The 22,295-nt window shown below is 45.0% G+C and overlaps 1 protein-coding gene and 2 long non-coding RNA genes across 3 annotated transcripts in view; 1 reads left to right on the forward strand and 2 right to left on the reverse strand.

Annotated features, from left to right (window-relative positions):
* The window catches only part of LOC132506521 (uncharacterized), a 97,491-nt gene extending 94,522 nt beyond the window's left edge, over nt 1-2,969 (reverse strand). The window contains exon 1 of the long non-coding RNA XR_009535863.1: nt 2,717-2,969. This is a non-coding gene — a long non-coding RNA (uncharacterized LOC132506521). The remainder of the gene's footprint in view (nt 1-2,716) is intronic.
* Nucleotides 1-3,032, forward strand: part of ATF7IP2 (activating transcription factor 7 interacting protein 2) — an 87,499-nt gene extending 84,467 nt beyond the window's left edge. The window contains exons 10-11 of the mRNA XM_060125248.1: nt 796-881; nt 1,483-3,032. Of these exons, the coding sequence (XP_059981231.1) occupies nt 796-881; nt 1,483-1,896 (500 nt within the window). The 3' untranslated portion in view covers nt 1,897-3,032. The remainder of the gene's footprint in view (nt 1-795; nt 882-1,482) is intronic.
* A 271-nt stretch (nt 3,033-3,303) lies between these two features.
* Nucleotides 3,304-5,877, reverse strand: LOC132506520 (uncharacterized). The gene is made up of 4 exons (XR_009535862.1): nt 5,486-5,877; nt 5,096-5,350; nt 4,834-5,011; nt 3,304-3,460 (listed from the first exon to the last, which is right to left on the reverse strand). It is a non-coding gene; the product is annotated as an uncharacterized LOC132506520 (long non-coding RNA).
* Between the last annotated feature and the right edge of the window lie 16,418 nt (nt 5,878-22,295).

Below are 22,295 nucleotides of genomic sequence, written 5' to 3' on the forward strand. Positions count from 1 at the left end.
CAAGTAAAAAATTTTATTGGGGGAGATTCTTAAAGTACGTTAAACAGTTATATCACTGCACACACAGTGGATTAAAAATGATTTTTGCTGCTTATTAGATATGTTCAAACTTCTGAAATTTTTAGCTGTCTGGTCCTATTACTTTCCAACATGGAGGCACTTTTCTTACTATCCCCATGATACTTTCCCCAGTTGTCCTCAAACCATTCTTGTGCCTACTAAACCTTCTTTCTCTCCCTCACACCCACATTTTCTCTATTTTCCTCCTTTTCTTCTTCTAACCATCTCTCTTTCTTCCATTCTCTCTTCTGTCTCTCCTCCCTTCCCCTCCCTTTCAGCAGTCCACAATTGATGTCTAATTCCCTCTAGGCTACCATGGGATACCTCCAACCCCAGCCTGCATGAGTTTTAGTTTGAATTCCCAGGCCTTGTTTGTATCACACATTCTTATAGGATTGTAAACAGTTCTGTGTTTGCAAACATCCTTGTTGACCTAACAGAGCAAAATCTGCCTCTAAGACTGCTAAGCAGGAATCCCTCTACCATGGGTAATTTTTCCTAGTTCCCAGTTGCATCATGACATTAGTGTTTACCTTGAGGAATTTTTGTCACATTAAAGAAAAATTCTCTATATTTGATACCTTTGCATATCAAAAGTTATCTTCTTATTTCACAGTTTTATAATTTTAGTTCACATTTAATTACTACCCAAGATGTAAACTACTGTTTGCTTTAAAGGCTATGGGACTGATTATTGTAGATACATTTTACTTTTAAACCTTCTGTTGTTCACAGAAAGTCCAGTATCCATGCTTGAGTCACCTACGAAAGCTATTTCAATCTCAAAAGAGACAACCCCAGAGGCACAAAATGCAGCCCAGGTACTGATATGAAATGTTCCGTAAGGGATATTCGTTCCAAATTGAGTGGAAGTATCCATTTTTCTCATAAAGAAACATTTGGGTTACGTTTCATCTTAGAAAGCACTTTAATATGCTTTTTCAAATGTGCTATTGTGAGTCTACTTATTTACTCAATTAAAATAATTTAATTGAATTTTCCAGAAGCTACAGAATTAGAACAACTACATTTTTTAGTCCAACAAATTGGAAAAGATTTTTAAGAATAATAACCATTGTTGATGAAGGTGGATGGAAATGGGTGTTCTCCTACACTCACACTTTTCATGTTTGGGAACACAGGTTTGGAAATGAGATGGAATATTTCTCCAGAATGTCTGGGCCCTAACCCATTCTGGTTTAGTGATATTCCAGAGTGTAGAGATCTTAACTCTTAAAGAAGCTTATGCTTGAAAGAAACTGGATCCAGCCTCACGTATCCTTGAAGCATCCTTTTGTTCTTATGATTTTGATAAATGGATTGAGGAATGGGAAATATATATTGTAGAACTGCAGCTGACCACTTAAAAAAAATCAGAACCCACCAATTCAGCTTGCTAAACTTTTTATAAATGTGTTTTAGGTTCTTGAATCCTTTGAGCACCTGCCACCTCTCCCAGAACTACCACCACTACTACCCGAACTGGTAGACAAAATCCGAGACACACTTCCTCCCCAGAAGCCTGAGCTCAAAGTAAAACGGGTGCTGAGACCCAAGGGCATTGCCCTGACTTGGAACATAACCAAAATCAATCCCAAGTGTGCCCCCGTGGAAAGCTACCACATCTTCCTGTGCCATGACATCCCTAATAATAAGATGAGCTGGAAGAAAGTTGGAGAAATTAAAGCTTTACCACTCCCAATGGCCTGTACTTTATCTCATTTTTTAACTTCCAACAAATATTATTTTACTGTCCAGTCAAAAGATATTTTTGGGCGATATGGACCATTTTGTGATATAAAATCTATTCCTGGGTTTTCTGAAAATCTTACCTAAAAGTAAGAAAAGTATTTGATAATTATATATTGTACTACATTTTTTTTTCATACTTCAGTTGTTTGTTTACAATGGTTCTCTAACCCTATTCAATGTCTTAAAGGGCCAGTTCAGATTGTGAACCCTTTATACAGGGACAGTCCTCTTCCCTATGTTGTAAGTGGCCTCTAGTTTCATGAATTTCTGATTTGCATTCAATAAATACTTCCAATGGATATGTTCTAAGACATACACCATCATGGACCCATGTCGCTAAGCTGTGTTAGTTACAATACATTCGGTAACTATGGAGCTGCTGCTTCTATCAGAAGCCCTAGGATGCAAGCAACCACTATTTCCTCTCTTGAATATCAGCTTTTGGTGACCTGCTTGTGGTCAGTATAGGTACAGGAAAATTCAGCTCTTTACTGAGGCCAGATCATCCTTGGGGTGCATCTACACCAAGATTTTATGAAAATATGTCTTCCCGTTCTGTTCAAATTCTAAGGGCTATTAATTTGTGCCCCTCCCTACTCCCCCCTTTTGTTTTAGGCCATGTCAATCATTTAGGGAAATAGTCTAGGTTTTCCCGAAATCGGTTTGTATACTTACATATGTAATAAAACTACTTAAACGTATGCTGTGTACACAAAAAATACAGTATCTCTTGTAAAATAAAAAATTACCCAACCTGCTATTTCAGTGGAGGAAAATGGAGTTGTCTGCCTTAGATTTAAGGCTTTAATTTGCTGATTCCCTAATGAGACCCTTTGCTTATTTCCTGGCTACCGTCATTACTTACAACATAACACTAAGGGGCTCCCATAGATGTCCTGCTTACCTCTGTCTGAGGGAACACTGATGTGAGCTGTGGCTCCTACAAGTAGCCCAAGAAACTTGACGGGTGAGCAGACTGGGTAAGTGTAAGTCAGTCCCTAATGGGACAAACCGTGGATGAGTAATACTAGGACACTGAGAAAACAGAAAAATAACAGTTAGTGTGAAAGTCTGTTCAAGAGAGGCATTCTCTTCTGGTATATAGTGAAAGTTCAGGCCTCAGAGGCTCTGAGATTTAAAAAATTGAACAGGAATGGCTTTCCTTGGCATTTTGTGAACGCTGTCACATCTTCAGTCATAAATAAAGATGTTATTTTTCAGTCTCCTGTGTCTACCTTTTAAAACATTATGACTGAAAGAGCCAAATTCTGACCTGAATTTGAAGAGATGAGCTGCCCTCTGTGAGGTCCTATTTCAGGCTCGGAGCAGTGGAGGGTGTCCTGCAGCACAGGACAAGGGCTTCACTTGAGGACAACTGCACCCTTGGGTTGGCATCAACTAGCCATTCACTCACTGAGCGAAGCCCAAAGCCAAGACTTTGGTGTGCATCAGCAGAGCGAAACTGCATCCCAACCAGCAGATCTTCTGGAATGTTGATAGGTATACAAGTCTTAAGCAAAAGAGCTCTTCACAATAGTAGAATGAGGAGGAACGCTGATAGCAAGCAAGCATCTTACAGCTGGTGGCCCAGAAAGCATTAATGTTTCTTGCCTTTTGGAGGGGCAGGAGCAAGATCCTCAACTGTTACCTATCAGGGACACCAGAAGAGAACCGGCCTGAGAACAAGACCCAGGACTGTACAGTTACATAGTACAAGGTAAACACCCCACCTCCACCCAGGAAACGTTTCATGCGCTTTTGGTGGGAAACCTTTATGCCTCCTTGAAGCAACAGACCCAAACTCCTGATTGATGAGCTAAAATTGAATATATTGAGAAAAGGCTGTGGGGCGGTTCCTGGAATCAGCAGGGAGCTGAGAGACTCTGGCTTGGAAAACAGGAAAGGGGAAAAAAAGATACTTTGCAACAAATTCCCATGAGGTTTCAAACCTGAGACAGTTTATGCAATTTATACCCCATAATAATATGTTAAGATATTTTCTGCCCATTTTAAAGAGTGGAAACAGGTCCAGGGAGCTTAGTTGGCTTGCCCGAGTCACAGAGACCCAGCCCATTCACATGTGGCGCCCTGGTCCTGGGTTCTGGCTGTATACACAGGCTGTGCGGCCTCGTGGGGACAATGGGCGGAACAGAAAGCCTTTCCCACTGTCCTTGCTGCCTTGTGGTTCCAGAATCAAAGCCCAGACACATATCAGATTGGCTTATCCCAGGGCATGTGTCACAGCTGCAAGGCGAACAAGAAAGTAAACCTCTGGCATTTTTGGTCAGTGAGAGGTATACTCCGCTACTCTTGACACTCAGGGTAGGTGTAGTGGCTTTGGATGATGTCCACGTCGCTAAGCTGGAACTACCTTTCCAAGGATGTCCTTCCCTGGCTGGTTCAAGTTTAGCGTTGGTCACGAGACACTGCATGCAGTTTGGAGCAGAAGCAAAACATCAGTTCTGTGTTTTATGTTCTGAAGATAGACACGGGGCATCAGAGCGTGGAGGCTTCTATGCTCTGCTGGCTCATAGACCCACAGCTCCTGCCAAGTGCCTGGCCAAGTGAAGGGCACCTCTGCGTGCTGCTCTGTGCCTTTCCTATAGGCCGTGTTTCCTGTGGCTTCGAGGCTGGAGGTAGTCACACACAGACGTGCTTCCAGTTCGTACTTGTCCGCTTCCTTCCTTCCTTCCTTCCTGACGGCCACCTGGCTGACCTCTGGCAACTCCAGACTCAACACTAGACCCAGAGGGAACACTTTGCATAAGCTTCTCCACCAGCTCTCCCACACTGGGCCAAGCCTAGCCCCTGTAATCAGTTCCAAGTTCTATAGTTTTGATGGCTTCCTCACCAAGACCACAGGGCCCCCAGACAGAGGAGGCGCATCCTCACCCCGGGAATTGAGTATCAGGGCAGTAGCTTGTCCACCTGTCCTGGACACTGAATGTCTCCTACGTTGTTCTCGTGGGATAAGGAATTCACAGACAGACTCTGAGTCTGAAAGCCAGTTCCAACACTTACCGTGAGGTCAGCATCTCTCTGAGCCTCCTTTTTCTCAATGTGTAGAATGAAGGCAGTGCTGACTCCTTCCTTCTGCCTCTTTCTCCCTCTCTTTCCTTGTTTAACTGGTTCTGCTGCCTGAGCTCAAGAGCCCTGATTCAGGGTCATTGTAAGGAGTTAACGATGTAACATAGAATACCTAGGACAAAGCAAGTCCTTTATTAGTAAATGGTAGAAAGCAAAAACGTAAAACCTTTGCTGGGGATGGGTAAATTAGAAATACCTTGTTTCCGAGGTAACTGCTAATTTACTGGGCCAAAGGGTCAGCAGGAGATGGCATGTCACTCAGAGGTGGCCATGGAGATAGAAGAAAATTCTTCTAAAAATCATAATGTGAACACGTTTCCAATATGGAGATAGAGGCAGAGATTGGAGTGATGCAGCCACAAGCCAAGGAACACCGGAGCCACCAGAAGCTGGAAGAGCCTCTGGAGGGAGCACAGCCCAGCCAACACCTGGATTTCAGACGTCTGTAGAGCTATGAGAAAATACACGTCTGTTGTTCTGAGCCACCAAGTTTGTGGTAATTTGTTACAACAGCCCTAGGGAAACTAACACAAGCACTCTTCCCTGGGACCACGATTTGTTCAAAACGTGGACACCTGGCCCTTACCCCATATGCTGCGGAGGTGGGGCCTCCTGTGTGTTCCTAGACACTCATGTTGGCCTGGGGGGGTGGTTTTATGCCCCCAACATGGAAGATGCAAAGCCTCTGTCAATCATTTCACAATGTCTTCTGTCAGTGAGATGTGCCCGACATCGTGACATCAGATGGTGGCTTTATCTTTAACTGGTAGATGGCAGCTGTTGAAGAATAATCAGTATCAAGGCTTCAGAAAACAAAGAGCCTTATTTGGGGTCCTAAGAATTGCAATTCGGGAGTCACAGATTCAGGTAAAACCAAAAGAGTATTCTGGGGAAGAGGGAATCAGGGGCTTATAAAGGCAAAAGCCACAAGGTTATGGTCTGGCAAGAATTATGACTGATGCAAAAAGGAAATATTTGTCTTTAAGGGATCGGCTGAAACGAGTTATTTAGGGTAAGGGTCTAATAGGTATCTTGAACTTCTGGAACATTGTGCAGATGTTCTGGATGCCCGTGTTAAGATACTAAGTGGTCAAAGGTCAGATTCCACCCGGAATGAGACGTGCGTGAATCCCACTTCCTCGACAGCCTCCTGGCTCCTTTCCGGAGAGCTCTCTTAGCAATACTCACTCCATCTTATTTTCCTTTGACACAGCTGAAGTGGCAAATGCTCAGAGATAGACTTACATTACCTATTACCACAAATCCAGAGGATAGAGTTAAATCACTGAATTTTAAAAATCAGGAGTCCTACAGTGCAGACAAATCTAATTCAGTCAGTTCCTACCTTTCAGCCTCCTGAGATTTTCTCAGGGGGAGGATGTGGCTACTTGATTTTTTTTATCTGTGTTGAAAGGGATCAAAACGTGCCACCACAAAATATGCCACTTTGGAATAAGGATTATGTTGAGCTGAATGCATTTGAGAAAACCAAAGACACAGGAAGAGTTCACTTGCCTCCCCCTTTCTGCCTAAAATCAAGGCATAAATTTCCACTTGTAAAGGTGACATAAATTTCCCTCTGTAAAGGGGTTTCCCTCTCCAGTACCTGGAAGACCTGAGATGAATCTGCATAACAAACCCTGTTAAGCAAACCTTTATCTGCTATATATTTCCTAGTCACCTTCCCACAATTTACCACCTCTAGGAGCCCCAAATCCCTTTCCTTTGTCACTTCCCCATAATTTAATCGCCCTTTGTTAAAGCCCTCCAGGTCTAACCACTTCTTTGGGGTTTCACGTGTTTTCTCTGAAATCTCTGTGCATGTAAAAATATTAAAATTTGTATTCCCTTTCTCCTATTAATCTGTCTTTTGTCAGTTTAATTCACAGGCTCCATTCATAGCCCCTAGAAGGGAAGAGGAAGTTTTCTTCCTCTACAATGTGAACTGTGGGTGGTAGAACTGTGTTGGGTTAAAGAGTCGCACCCACTGGGATCTAATCCTCCAAATACACAAGCAAAGTCTGAGACGACAGAGACCACAGGAATTACGATGGGTGGTGGGAGAGCTTAACAGATTAGCTATTTAGATGGTGGAAAATAACAAACATTAGTTAAAACTCAGACCATCACTGGTCAACAAGCAACAACTCTTATACATAGACAATGAATTAATCATCCATATACCAGGATGTTTTTCTCAAATTTCTTTGAAAGGAAAATTTCTTATCATTTTAAAACTAGGGCCAGGGTTTTGTGAGATTGAAAGCGAGCAGGACCCTGCAGGGCCTTCCTAGTGGTAGATCCCTCAGTGCCCCCTGTTTCTTGTTTGTAGGAGAAAGGATTCAGTCTCCTCGGCCTTCCCCAGGATCCAAAGAGCAGACTCAAGCAGTTACTAATTAGAGAAGTGAGGGAATGCAGAAACAAAGGAAAAGCAGTCCAGCAAGAAAATTAATGATAGCTTAAACAATAGGTCAGCCGTAAAACAGAGTCACAGGACCTCAGTTCCTCCTCAAGGGATATAGATAACAATCGGACACATATCCTTGAGTTGTTTTACAGAAACCAGGGCCTCACTGGATAGAAATTGCTGACCACAAGCACGTAGACCCCAGATTGGTTGGAGTCAGAAGACTGATGGTTAAGATTGCCCAAACACCTCCCTGTTACCTCACCACCGACCAATCAGAAGAACGTCCATGAGCTGATCATGTACCCTGCAACCCTCACCCCTAACGTTGCCTTTAAAAATCCTTCACTAAAACCCATCGAAGAGCTCGGGTCTTTTGAGCATAAGCTGCCTGTTCTTCTTGCCTGGCACTGTGCAATGCACCACAACCTGGTGTCCACAGATTGGCTTTTCTGTGCGTCTGGCAAGTGAACCCGAGTTCAGTTCAGTAACAAGATGGACAGCTGTTTGTCAATGCCAGTGAAATAAAACACCTTAAAGATTGCAGTAAGTTGGATCAATGAAGATGGTATCAGAAAACATATCTGTAGATGCTATGACTGACCACAGGGGCAAAGACACCTGAAGTTTCTTTTCCTTACTTTGATAGAGGGAAATGACGTCTGATGTATGAAGAAAATCTATCTACAGTCAAGATTTATTTAAAACGATTTCTAACCCAATTATGTTTCCCTGGATTTTGGCTGTAGGGGAATATAGTAAATGCAGTTGGACAGGTTCGGATGGAATTTGGGCCAAGATAATACAAAAGGCAGATCATATTTGATTTTTGCCATACAGAGTTTTAACTATTCACATTAAAGAGAGTATTGAGTTTTGGGGGGTTCCTAAAGATCTGAGTCATCTGTGGGATGGATGTCCAGAGTGCCTGTGAAGGATACGGATGCAGCACAGCTGGTTCTGTAATGATAGCAAACAGCCAATTCTGGCCGTGGCAAACTGCCACCATGGAAACCACACATGGTGGTAAGGATCATGGGGAGTGTGAACTACCCACAAATTGCCCCCATCACCTCCACAGCTTGAGGTCAGTTCCTTTTGAGCTAATTGTGCTTATCTACCACTTCTCTCTCCATGAAAAAAAATTATCCCTTAGCCTGGGGATACTCACCCATGTCTTGCTCACAGACTGGGACCCATGTGCAGCAAGCAGAGATATTTGGGGTAGTTTAAGTAGTAGGACTGAGGGCCCTGTTTCAGGCCACATAGGCGCTGTATAAATGCAATTTGGTAAATTTGTGGGCAGGGGTTATTCGTCTGAGCGAAATAGAGGCCAAGCTTAGGTAGGCTGGATTGTAGCCCAAGACACAGGAGAAATTCTTAGCAGCTGTGTTAAGAGGTTTACGACATGGTAAAAGTTTGGTAAAGACATCAGCCCCAGCAACCCAAAACTCTATTTTCACCCATTGGTTAAAATTTCACAGTGAAATGTTCATGTGTTCATTCATCAAGGGATCTACCAGATTCCAGACACCGTGCCAGGTGCTAACATGGAGAACAAGACTTATCACTGTCCCTGCCCTCTTGGAGCTGACCTAGTGGGGGACACAGGAGACAAATGGAAAGTACACACATGAGATTTTCAGAGAGCAATGTGATGTTGTCCATATGAAAATAAGGAGGGAGATATGGTGGGGCATGATGGGGGCAGTGAGGTTATGTGAGACAGGCTGGTCAAGAAGAGCTTCCTGGAAGAGGAAGCACTTAAGCTGAGGGATGATAAAGAGAAAGGCATGAGAGTGCCTGGGGGAAGGGTTGTGCCTGACCAAGGAGCTTAACGCACATGGGGAAAGTCCTCTGAAGGAAAAGGATTTGGGTGTAAGAGGGGATCCCACAGGACAATGAAATGCAATGCATGACCCACAGTGGATCCTGGATTTAGAGGATATTATTTGGACCTTGGTGAACTCTGACTATGGATAATAGTGTTAAATCACCTGAAAGTGATCATCGTATTCATCGTATTGGGCTTACGTGGGAGGACAGTCTTGTTCTTAGGAGATACTGCCGACATCCTTGGAGGCAAAGTGCCTTGACGTCTGCAGCTGACACACAAATGGCTCATAAAATATTTATACACACACACACACATACAAAGAGAAAGATAAAAGCAAATGTGACAAAAATGTTCATAGTCGGTGAATCTAAGTAATGTTATTCTTGCAACACTTCTGCAGGTTGAAAATTTTCAAAATAAGCAGTGGGGGGACAAAACAATGGATCATGGTCTCTTAGAGTCCACATAGGGTCAGGTGAGACTACCCTCTAGAAATCCTGATTTAGCTGGGATCTGCAGAATGGGTAGAACTCACCAGATTAAGTGCACAGGAAAGGACATTTGCAAGAGGCAGGTGGCTCTGGACAGTCTGGTTTGGGGCCTGCGGGACGAGGCTAGACCTCCTAGTACCTCCCAGGCCACTTGCCTCTCTCCCCTGCCTGGAGGTGGAGTCTCTCTCTCCACCTCCTTGCCTCTGGGGAGATCTATGATTGCTTTGACCAATAGAATACAATGAAAGCAATGCTGGGCCAGCTCTGGGAGCCAGCCAGGCGGCTTCTACTTCCTGCCTCTTGGACACCAGCCACCACATAAGAAGTGCAACCACCCTGAGATTACCAGGCTGTGGGAAGCCCAGGCCATGAGACCCTGGAGGACAAGATGCCACATGGAGAGAGGGAGAAAGAAAGAGACAGGCCAGGGAGCACTGAGATGGCAGACCCGTGAGTGAAGAAACCATCTTTGGAGCAGATCCTGGATTGCAAATGCCCCAGCTGAAGCCACGTGGAGCAGACAAATAGCCAAACTGAGTCCTATCCAGATCTGGACCCACAAAACTGTGGGCAAAATAAGTTATTTTGGGCTTCCCTGGTGGCACAGTGGTTGAGAGTCCGCCTGCCGATGCAGGGGACACGGGTTCGTGCCCCGGTCCGGGAAGATCCCACATGCCACGGACTGGCTGGGCCCGTGAGCCATGGCCACTGAGCCTGCGCGTCCGGAGCCTGTGCTCCGCAACGGGAGAGGCCACAACAGTGAGAGGCCCGCGTACCGCAAAAAAAAAAAAAAAAAAAGTTATTTTAAGCCACTAAGTTTGGGGTTTGTTTATGAGGCAACAACAGCACCTGGGACACTGCTAGAGACTGTTGTCCATGTTAAGAAGTTTGGTCATCATCTTGGGAGTAACAGAGAGCCATTGAAGCCTTCAGGCCCGATGGATGACAGGACCAGAGTGGAGGCTGTGGTCACTCTGGCTGCCACATAGAAAATGGGCTGGGGGCTGGGGTGGGGGCGATGGGTAGGGGGGGAACCAGGATGACAAATTACAAGTCCATCACAATGGTCAGGGTGACACGACAGCAGCTGGGACTGGGTTTGTGGAAGTGATGTCCAGAGGAAGGGAAACTGAAGAACAAATCCTTTCCAGGGAAACATCAATGCACATACCAGCCCCAGACCCCAAGGTCCAGTTATTCTGTCCTGATGCCACTAAGGAAGCCAGAATAAATGTGCACACCCTTCTTCCTCCGGGAAAAAAATAACATGGCAGAAGGAAATGTAGAATGACCACAAAAGGAATCACTGTAACGATTTCTCTGGGAATATCCGATTTGAAAAAAAAAAAAAAAGGAAATTTTATCTGACCAGACCAAACCAAATTGTTTTGGTTTATGATTGGGATTGTAATTGAATATAGAAATGTATAATATGCAGGTCAGTAGCCAAATGTTGAGGCTTTGGAATGTTTGCGGTTTACTGCCGGCCTTCAACATCGCAAATTTCATCCCTACAAGACCTGAACGAACAGTTTGGAAAATTGGCCACCAGGTGGCGGTAATGCCCCTTCTCCACCTTTCTGAAACTGAAAATAAACCTGCTTTTTGTCATGTTTGGTGTTGAAACCAATCGATTGTCACAAAACTACCAAACAACATATGTGAAATATGGTGCCAGCGTAGCAAGACTTTGGCTAATATTTAGGTACAGCACAGTCCTTTCTTCCCAGACCTCCACGTTGATTCTCAGTTGATTTTGAGTCTTGAGTCAAAATTTTTAACTGGAATTGCTTCTCTAAACTTAGAGTCAGAAGCTCTTCCTTGACTGTGTTCTCCGTTCCAGAGCTTCAGTTCCATTTAGAAACAAAAGCCCTTGCAGGTGGATTTTATCATCCTCACTTCATTTCATCAAATTGGAATTGATGTAGATTAGAGGCAGTTAGTTTAAGCTGAAAATCCAATGCAAGTCAAAAAAGACTCAGATCTCAGTGAGGCTCTGGAAGCAACTTACCCTTAGTTGTCTGTGATGAAAATGTAAAGCTTTTCTGAGGGACTGGATTGAAAGTGGCAAAATGTATAGCATAAAAACGACTCACATTACCGCCCCATCTCCGCTCCTCCCCTCTCCCCATGACAAGTCAAAACAGGACAAAGCTTTCCAGAACTCTGCAGCAGCATGCGGACATAGATTAAGAGAGAGCCTGGGACTTCCCTGGTGGCGCAGTGGTTAAGAATCCACCTGCCAATACAGGGGACGTGGGTTCGAGCCCTGGTCCGGGAAGATCCCACATGCCACGGAGCAACTAAGCCCGTGCGCCACAACTACCGAGCCTGCGCTCTAGAGCCCACAAGCCACAACTACTGAGCCCACGTGCCACAACTACTGAAGCCCGTGCGCCTAGAGCCTGTGCTTCGCAACAAGAGAAACCACCGCAGTGAGAAGCTGCGCACCACAACGAGGAGTAGCCCCCGCTCGCTGCAACTAGAGAAAGCCCATGCACAGCAATGAAGACTCAATGCAGCCAAAAATAATTTAAAAAGAAAAGAAGGCAAAACATTAGCATCTGTTTAAAAAAAGAGAGAGAGAGAGAGAGAGAGAACCTTAGTTCCCAGAGTTGTCTAGCGGACCAGAATTTCAGCAGCAGAGGGGTTTATGGGCGGGGCCTGGGGTAGCCCACAGAATTGTGCTGTAGGCTAGAGAAGGCTCAGAAAGGAGCACAGAGAATAATCAAAGGAACAGGAGCTAATGGAGAGAATAAGATGCAGCTGTTTGAGGGCTGGGTTTTCCACCCTCACAAGCCTAGGAGAGAAATGTTGATTGACTTGGCTTGGGTCACGTGCCACCAGACACCCTGATGGATCGACCTGCCCACCCACTGGGAGGGAGAGATGATTCCAAAAGGAATTTGGGGTGTTGCTACCAAAGCAAGGGGAACTGCATATTAGGTGACCAGAAAGAAAGCAATCCGTGTCAACGCGATTCACAGGTATTTTGAAAACCTGCAGACCATGAAGTGAGATTTCCTTTCTTTTTTTTTTTTTTTTTCTCTTTTTATTTTTTTTATTTTTGCGGTACACGGGCCTCTCACTGTTGTGGCCTCTCCCGTTGCAGAGCACAGGCTCAGGCCATGCAGGCTCAGCAGCCATGGCTTACGGGCCCAGCCACTCTGCGGCATGTGGGATCTTCCCGGACCGGGGCACGAACCCATGTCCCCTGCATCCGCAGGCGGACTCTCAACCACTGTGCCACCAGGGAAGCCCGAGATTGCCTTTCTTTTTAAAATTTATCATTTTTGATTGGACTGCAGGTCACTGCATTTCCAAACCACCTCTGAGGTCTGTTTATCCTGCTCAGTGAGACAAAGAAGAGAACCAGCAGAGAAGAAAGGAAGTTCAGGTTGGATGGGCCACGACCACCTCTTAATTTGGGCTGTCTGGCCTGGTTTTCAGTGTTAAGCATCCCATGAAATACTCCCAGCTGTGATCCACCAACATCGTTTGGTCCACATACCTGGAGAGCTCGGTAAGATGGCCGATTCCAGGGTCCCACCCCTTGAGGGTCCCACTCCACAAGTCTGGGGTGTGACCCAGGAATCTGTATTCTCAACATGCTCCCCAGGGAGTTCCAAGGCAGCAAGTCCTTGGACTAGACTTTAAGAATCAGCCCCCTACCCCACCCCTTCCCCACCAGCAAATTATAAAGACTTTTTCACGTACAAGGAGACAGAAATTTAGGCTGAATTTGCAATCAGTTGAGCTGCTGGCAAAATCTGGCAAATCACACGTTTTGCTCGCTGGCTCTCTGCCTCCTTTGCCAGAAAACAAGCCAAGCAAGACGGAGGCTGGAACTGGAGGCTGAGTCATCCATCCTTTAAATAAGCACTCTGGTTACTGCGTCAACTCAGCCAGGGGCAGGGAGGCTGCAGGCCACACCTTGCTAACAAGCGGAGGCAATTCTCCGAGGCTGGCTGTCTGCAGTTCACACTGAAGGCTCCAGATCCCGGCTTGGATCTCCTAGCAGCCGTTCTCTCCCATTAATCCCTTGGGAAACGCTTCCACGCCAGCAGCTGCCCCACATGTTGGGTCCACATTTTCCGCCTCTTCCTGGAAGAGCCTGGAGGCTCCTCATCCAGGAAGCCCTTCTGATTCAGTCCCCCTGTTTTCAACCTCTGCCCACCCTGGAGTCTTCAGCACTTCCCTGAACCACCCGTTTGAGCCTGTCTTTTTTTTTAAGTTGTGGTAAAAAAAATTTAATTTTTTCATAACATAGCATGAGATTACCCTCTTAACAAAGTTTAAGTGTATGGAACTATACCGTTACTTATAAGGACTATGTTGCACAGCCTCTCTAGAACTTTCCCTCTTGCAGGACTGAAACGCTGTACCCATTGAACAGCAACTCCCCATCCCCCCTCCCCAAGCCCCTGGCAACCATCCTTCTACTTTTTGTTCCTGTGAATTTGACCACTTTACATACCTCTTGTAAGCAGTATCAGCTGATGTGGAGAAAGAAATGACAGATGAGTAGAGAAAGAAAATGTGGTATGTACATAGGATGGGATATTATTCAGGCACGAAGAAGAAGGAAATCCTGTCACACGCTACAACGCGGATGAACCTGGAGGACATTATGCTCAGCGAGATAAGCCAGCCCTGGGAGGTCAGATTCTGCCTGAGCCTGAGTGTTGTTCACCTGAGTTATAAGGCGGCACATTAGAATCACCTGGAGTCCCTCAGCACTCTCCACACCTGGCTGCTCCCCAGACCAAGGAGATGGCAGCCTCTGCAGGATCCAGCCTTCAGAAGCCTCCCAAGTGATTCCAGCATGTGGCAAGGTTGAGAACCCAAGATTCGGAGTCAGAAAATCTAATTTTAGTCCTCAAGTCTGCCGCTTACTTGGTAGGTGGGCTTGGCCCAGTGACTTGATGATAATAAAAGATGAATAGCCCTCACTGAGCGCTGGGTGTAGGTCCCCTGCTGTTGCTGTCACAGCTGTTCCCATTTTACAGGCAGCAGAGGCACAGAGAAATCAAGCAGCTTGCCTGAGGTCATACAGCAGGAAAATGCTGAGACCTGGTTTGAAGGCAGGCAGCCAGCTCACCGGGTAGAGTTAGCCCTGGCGTGCTGGTCTCATTGGTCCTAGTGAGATATTTCCAGACGTCACACCTTATTCTGAGAACGTCTGGGGACCTTTCAGGGTCCTTTTTCTCAGGACAAAAGACCATCCACCCCAGGAGACAGAGGGTGACAAAGAGAGAAAGCGGGCTTCAGGAAAATGCAAAGCTAAGCACAACTAAGAGGACAGAGGCATGGCGACCACCTTGTTACACCCTGTTCCCCATCACCAGCTCAGCGTCAGACTAGGGATGCGGATGCTTTCCTGGCCAGGCTCTCCTCTCCAGCAGCATTCATCTCTGGACGAGGCAGCAGCACATCATGGCAATTTAACTTCCCCCAATGGCAAAAAAGAAAAAAAAATAAAAGATAGCTGTTATTTAAGGGAACCCTGTGCCAAGGTTAAGTCATACCTCTCTTTCCTCACATGTGTACAAGTCCCCCGTGAAATTACACTGTTGTCCTTCTACAAACACAGAGAGGCAAGTCTTTCCTGGTTCCTCCGGTCTCTGTTTGTTCTAGTTGATGACAAATATTGAGCTAATATGCCGTTTAAGCTTTGGGACCAGGAACATCCTGTGCTGTTCAGAGACAGGCCAGGGGCCACGGTGGGGTGGGCTGTCACTGGCTTCTCCCTGTTTCCTCTCCCAGTGGCATGACCTGCTGTGGACCCTGGTGGCCTCCTCATGGTTGCCAATCACTGTATTTCCTGGTATATAAAGCCCTACAAGTGGAGGTTCCCAGCTGGGGGCAATTTTGCCTCCCTTCCCCAGGGGACATCTGGCAATATCTGGAGACATTTTGGGTTGTCACACTCGAGGGGTGCAGTTGGCATCTAGTGGGTGGAGGCCAGGATGCTGCTAAACATCCTAAAGTGCACAGGACAGACCCCCACAGCTGAAAACTATCTGCCCCCCCAATGTCGATTGTGGCAGCGTCGAGAAACCCCGACAGATAACATGAAGCTCTTTCAAGGAAAAATTTTGAGAAAAAACGTTCCCAAGTACTTTTCATAATACAATTACTCAAAATGGCTTCAAAGTGGTTTTGCACTTAAAATATATTCTTCTTCTCATGCAAGAATAGTAAATTCTACACTGACATCCAGCTGCAAACTGTAAATCCCTCTCAATGTAATATTCTACTAGCTGAAAACAAGAGTACCAATTTTAAAACTGAGCTGAAAATTAATAAATTGAGCTCAATGAAAATAGCTACATAGCCATGTCTGGTAGTAATAGATTAAACTGTAAAGCAGTGAGGAATAACTCAAATTAGCTCTTATCAGCTGTCTTGTATTTGGCTGAATTGTATGTGAAAGAAAAAAATCTTTGCTCCGGTGCTTTATTGCTCTGTTGTGTTGCCACACACCACCACTAGGAGGTGGTAGTATTACCTTCTATTTCACTCCCTGGGCACTTGGCCTTTCAATGCCCGTAAAGCAAATGCATTGGAAGCAGGATAATTTTTGGACACATATGTTTTGGAGGGAGGAGTAGAGATTCATATTCATGTCCATACATAATATACTTCTTGTTCCAGTGTTTACCTCCAAATGTAAAATGAAAACCCATCTGTACATAGGTCTGATCCCTTAAAATGATGGTTTGCAAACTTTTGTGATCATCAGAATAAACTGAAAGGCTTATAAAATTCAGATTCTGGGTCATGCCCTTAGAGATTTAACAGGTTTAAAATCTGCACTTTCACAAGTATTCCATCTGTGCCCTAAATGGTTCAACTGTTTCACACACACATGTACACACACACTATTCTCTATTGCATGGCCCTAATTGGAAGCCTGCAGTAATAGATTACATTAATGGCCCTAATCTGCTCCCACCCTCACCTCCCCATCCCCTTCCTTGTGTTCCTCTCACTGAAGGAGGGAGTTGATTTCCCCTCCTGTGAACCTGGGTAAGATTTGTAAACTGCTTGGCCAGTAGAAGGCAGAGAAGTAATGGTATCTTAATTGCAAGCCTAGCCCTTAAGAGGCCTTATGTTTCCACTTGCTCTCCTGCATCTCTGCCATCACATGAGACTATACCCGCTATACCCGAGTCAGTCTGATACAGGACAGGAGACATATGAACAAGGTTGAGTTGCTTCAGCCAAGGGCATTATCAGCCAACACCCAGACCCGTGAGCACATCCAGCCAAGGTCAGCAGGGCTGCCCATCCAGACTCCAGCTGATCCCAAACACGTGAACAACGAACACTGTTGTATGCCACCATGCATTGTGGCTATTTGTTACCCAGCAGTAGCTAACTCACCAGCTGCTGTCTTGCAAGCATCCACTGTCGATCAAAGGAGGTGACTTTTGGGGATCCGAGAGACCAAAGGGAAAGGCTTTGCCTCCTTCCTCTATTTAACTGTTCTTCCCATCACTTTCCCATCAATAAACTGGGCACACCAGTGTCTGCCCTATTTGGTGAGTGGTCATGAGAATCAAATTAAATGATACAATTCACATGAAGGTGCTTTGTAAACTGAAGTTCTGGGTATCTCTGGAAGCACAATGTTCCCTACATGGTGCCAGGTCCTGTGTATGCATTACCTTATTTAATCCTTACAGCCGTGTATCCTAACTGGCCCTGCTGCCCAGTCCTTCCTGCTCTCAGTCGTCCTGATACAGGTCTTAGCTTAAATGTCGTTTCATCAATGAGTCCGTCCCACATGGCCTATGTTGCTCTCTTTACATGACAGTATTTCCTTCACAGATTATATCCCAACTTGTAATTTTATTTATCTTTTTTCTTGCCTATTGTCTGCTCCTCTCCCCCACTATAATGTAAGCTCTGTGAGCGCATGGGACTCTTCTGTCTGGTACATCTTTGTGTCTCTGGTGCCTAGCCCAATGTGTGGCACATAGTAGGTGCTCAACAAACATTGGGTGAAGGGGAGACCAATGGAGTAAGCATTACCCTGGTTTTGCAGACTAGAACACGAGGTTTAAAGAGTCTAAGTAGCTTACTCAAGCCTCTTGGCTCCTAATTGCAGAGTTGGATTGGAACTGTGGTTTACGCTGCCTCCCAGGGAGGGTTTGGTCGGTTGCAGAAGTCCTGGGTCACGGCCTTGGGTAGCGGCAAGAAAAGCAGCGATCAGAACAGAAAAAGGCAAATGAAAGCTCCTGGCCCCTGGGCAATGAGTCAGAAACCTCAGCTGCTTCTTTGTTTTTTTTTTTTTTTTTTTGCGGTACGCGGGCCTCTCACTGTTGCGGCCTCTCCCGGACGCGCAGGCTCAGCGGCCATGGCTCACAGGCCCAGCCGCTCCGCGGCATGTGGGATCTTCCCGGACTGGGGCACGAACCCGGGTCCCCTGCATCGGCAGGCGGACTCTCAACCATGGCGCCACCAGGGAAGCCCAATCATATCTCATTTTTAAAGTAGGTCACTAATGACAACGGATGCTAATCTCCAACTTACTCCAGAAATCTGAAATTTCAGAAAATCATAAATTTAGTTTTTCTTCTGAATAAATGTATTTATATAAAAAGAGTTGATTTAAGGAAAATGTTCAGTGAATAATAGTGTAGTATGTACGTACATATGAGCAAAGAGCATGTGGATGGGTTATAGATCAATAAAGTTTGGGAAGCACTAGCTTGGCTGTGGGTCAGTAGGGAACTGGGCTTCTGATGGGATTCAGCAAGCATTGGCCTTTCTGTTTGCCCAGTATCTGAGTTTCCTTCCTTCGTTTGGGGCATTCCCTTCCTTCTGAGTCTCGGTGGGCTGCAGAACTTACCTCCCACTGTAGAAACTGAAGGTGCTTGCTAATCATTTCCCAGCCTCCTTTGCAGTAAAGCCATGGTCACGTGACCCAGCCTTCACCAATCAGATGCACCATGCCCGGCTCCGAATCTAAAGAAGTAGGGGTAGCACAGATGCTTTCCATAAGATCAAGTTCTTGGTGCAAGAACTTGGTGTCATGTTGTGGTGACAGCAGTGGTTTCCTCAGCAAACTGTGCTCTGTGGGGGAGAAGGCTACCTGATTTCCTTTTAATGAATTCCTTTTCTATTTAAATCGACCAGTCGCTGTTGCTTGCAACTAAGAACCCTGATTTATACAGAATGTGGGTGCTACAAGCAACAGACAGGTGGCAGAGCAGAGGGCAGCTGTGACCCGCTTCCCATGCTGGGAAGCAGTGGCCCTGACATTGCTATTGCAAAACATTTGGTTTACACCAAGGTTTGGCAAACTTTCTGTAAAGGGCCAGCTAGTAAATGTTTCATGCTTAGGTCATGTGGTCTCTTCTGCCGCTACTCAGCTCTGCCTTTGAAAGCAGCCTTGAACAATATGTAAATCAGTGGTTGTGGCTGTGTGCCAATAAAACTTTGTTTACAAAATCAGGTGGTGGGCTGGATTTGGCCCTTGGTCCATGGTTTAACGCTGGTTTAAACTGTCACCTGCCAACCATGTACCCATGGATGTTGTAAGCATCAGAAAAACTTGTAGAAACACATCAGGATGTTGCCATGTTCAGCTTCTTAGAGCCTTGAGTAAGTTCCTACAAGAAAAAGTCAATCTTGGGTCAAAGATGGTCCATTTAACAACAAAAATGGAAGAAAACATGGCTTTATTGAGACTCTTTCTGCCTGAGGCCTGCAATCTAAATTGGTGGAGAATCCAATGATTTGGAGATTTGCAGGGAAAAGCAAGTCAAATTCTGAAGCAGGGGCTGGTAAACTTTCTTTGTAAAGGGCCAGTATTTTAACTGTTACAGGCCACATAAGGTCTTTGTTGCATATTCTTCTTTGCATTTTTAAAAATAACTCTTAAAGAATGAAAAAGCATTCTTGGCTTGAGGGCCATAAAAAAGGCAGGGCTTTGGCTAACAAGCCAGGAGTTTGCTAAGCCCTGCTCTAGACTAAGGATCCATGGTGTGGAGGCAAAAAGCTTAGCAAAGACATATGGGATGACAGGAAAAGATATACCAAATCCTCAAGCATTCTTCACCAGACAAAGGACCAGCCTGGGGACATAGCTTGGCTCGAGGGCTTGAAGAGACAGAGTCATAAGAGAGAACAGACTTGTGGTTACCAAGGGAGAGGGGTGGGTGGGGGAGGGGTGGACTGGGAGTTTGGGATTAGCAGATGCAAATAGTATATATAGGATGGATAAACAACAAGGTGCTACCATGTAGCACATGGAACTATATGCAATACTCCGTGATAAATCATAATGGAAAAGAATATGAAAAGGAATGTATATATATGTATAACTAAATCATTTACTGTACAGCAGGAATTAACACAACATTGTAAATCAACTATACTTCAATAAAATAAATTAAAAAAAAAAAAAGACTGGGAGGCAGGAATTCTCAGGCTCAAAGATGAGGTCCACCTCATTCATATAAGACTGTAAAGCAAAACCACCCTAATACACTGCTACTGGATTCCTGACTGTCAAAATTCGTGTGATAATAAATGTTTGTTGTTTTAACCAAAAAAAAGTCCAGATAAGAGCTCTGGCTGGCTTGGCCTTCCATGGCTAAAGGAACTGAGAACCTCCTGTGACTAGCCAACACTGAGGTACTTCTGAGACCCTAGGCTTCATGCCCACAGGAAGGAGGGAAGGGCCTCCTCCCCAGCACCCATCTTAGATACAACCCTGGAGGACTGCGGACTAGAGAGATCGTCCCTCTGAGCGGAACCAAGGGCCCTGCATTGACCAACCCCAATCTTACTCCCGACCAGGGAAGGGAGTTCTTGGTGTTGGTACCCAGCACAGAATGTGGGCCACTGGGCATTGATGCTCATTCTGCTTATCCGTTTTCCGAAGGGGAACATTTATGGTAGGAATCCTGTTCCTTTTCCTCCATTCTATACTGGGTGCCTTTGGGAGTATATAACAACTTTTACTCATAGGTTGCTGGGCCATGAGGAGACACACTGGGCCTGATGAGAGGATATTAACACATCACCAAGCGACCCTGGAGTGGTTGTGACTTCAGGGTGTGTACCTCCCAGGAAGGGGTTGGTTCATTTCATGAATGTATAAGAATTTTTAAACTTCTTATAAAGTTGTGCATGGATCTAGACAGCAAAGGGACGGACTTGAGCAGATAATTTGGTTGCCCAGCTCACAGTCAATCCCCTCTTTTCTTTCCTAATAGTGTGGTTCATAAGTCTATCCCTCACTGAAGGAATTTGACCCCCAGCTCAGAGGTCAATGCTAAGCATGGTAATTTAATTACCTCTGCCAGTAATTGGGTTAAGCATGAAAACTGGAATCCTCAAGCCAGTGACACCAGGGAGAGTTTGCTAAAGGGCTTCTGGGAAATCTCTTCTTGTTCCTAAAAAAACAACTAGAAAAAAGACAGATCCTTCTTACCTGATTAAACCAGGGGATGGATGGCAACATTTTCTACTAGCCAGAGAGTACTGAAGACTTTGCAGACCATGTGAATTGGGTGGTAACTCTGCCACTATAGCGTGAAGGCATCCATACACAGTATCTAAACAAACAGGCGTGCCTGTGTTCCAACAAAACCTTCTTTATGGACACTGACATTTCAATTGCATATAATTTTCATGTGTCACCAACTACTATTTTTCTTGTCACTTTTTTGGGGGGGAAATTGGGACTCAAATAGGCTAGATCAGAGCAGGGACTAAGTTTATCACGATGTACCTGACACCTAGCCCAGTGGTTATGCCATAATTTGTAAACAAATATTTGGAGAATAAATATTTACAAAATCCTTGTGATGAATTGACCCCTTTATCATTATAAATATTTATGTACCCAACATCAGAGCACCTGTATAAAGCCAATATTAATAGATGTGAAGGGAGAAATTAGACAGCAATACAGTAATAGTAGGGGACTTCCATGCCCCACTTTCAACAATGGATAGATCATCTAGACAGAAAATCAATATGGAAACATTGGATTTGAGCTACACTTTAGAGCAAATGGACCTGACAGAACATTCCATCCCACAGCAGCAGAATACACTTTCTTCTCGAGTGTACATGGAACATTCTCCTGGATAAACCATATGTTACGCCACAAATATTTGGTGAATGAATGATAGGTTCATTTCCTGACTGGAAGAAATATAAAATTGAGTGCTCTGGGGTGATCACTATCCAATTGCCACATGGAAAAAAAACAAAAAATCTAGAAACATGAAGAATATGGACAGCAACCCCTGTGTGGAGACAAGGAAATGTGTGAGTTCCCGAGACAGACAGCTTTTACTACTTCGGGCATTCCTTAGGTTAAAATGAAAGCGCTCTCTCTGGTTGAATTTTTCTTCCTTCCTTCCTCTCTTTTTTTTTTTCTGGAGAGTGCGCTATTACAATAGTCTCATTTTCATCATCACCAAACTCTTTAAAGCCAAAGTCTTATTAGATACAAACTGGAGAACAGGACCGGCTACATAACTTGCAGAGACCATCACAAAATGCAAATGTGGGGCTGTTTGTCCAAATATCATGAAGAGTTTTAAGACAGTGCTAGCAGATCATTAACCAAGCACGGGGCCCTTCAAGGTGTTGGCTCCTGTGCCACTGCCAATCATTCGTCCAGGAAGCT

The sequence above is a fragment of the Lagenorhynchus albirostris genome, chromosome 15 (genome assembly GCF_949774975.1).
Source record: "Lagenorhynchus albirostris chromosome 15, mLagAlb1.1, whole genome shotgun sequence".
Taxonomy (NCBI): Eukaryota; Metazoa; Chordata; class Mammalia; order Artiodactyla; family Delphinidae; genus Lagenorhynchus; species Lagenorhynchus albirostris.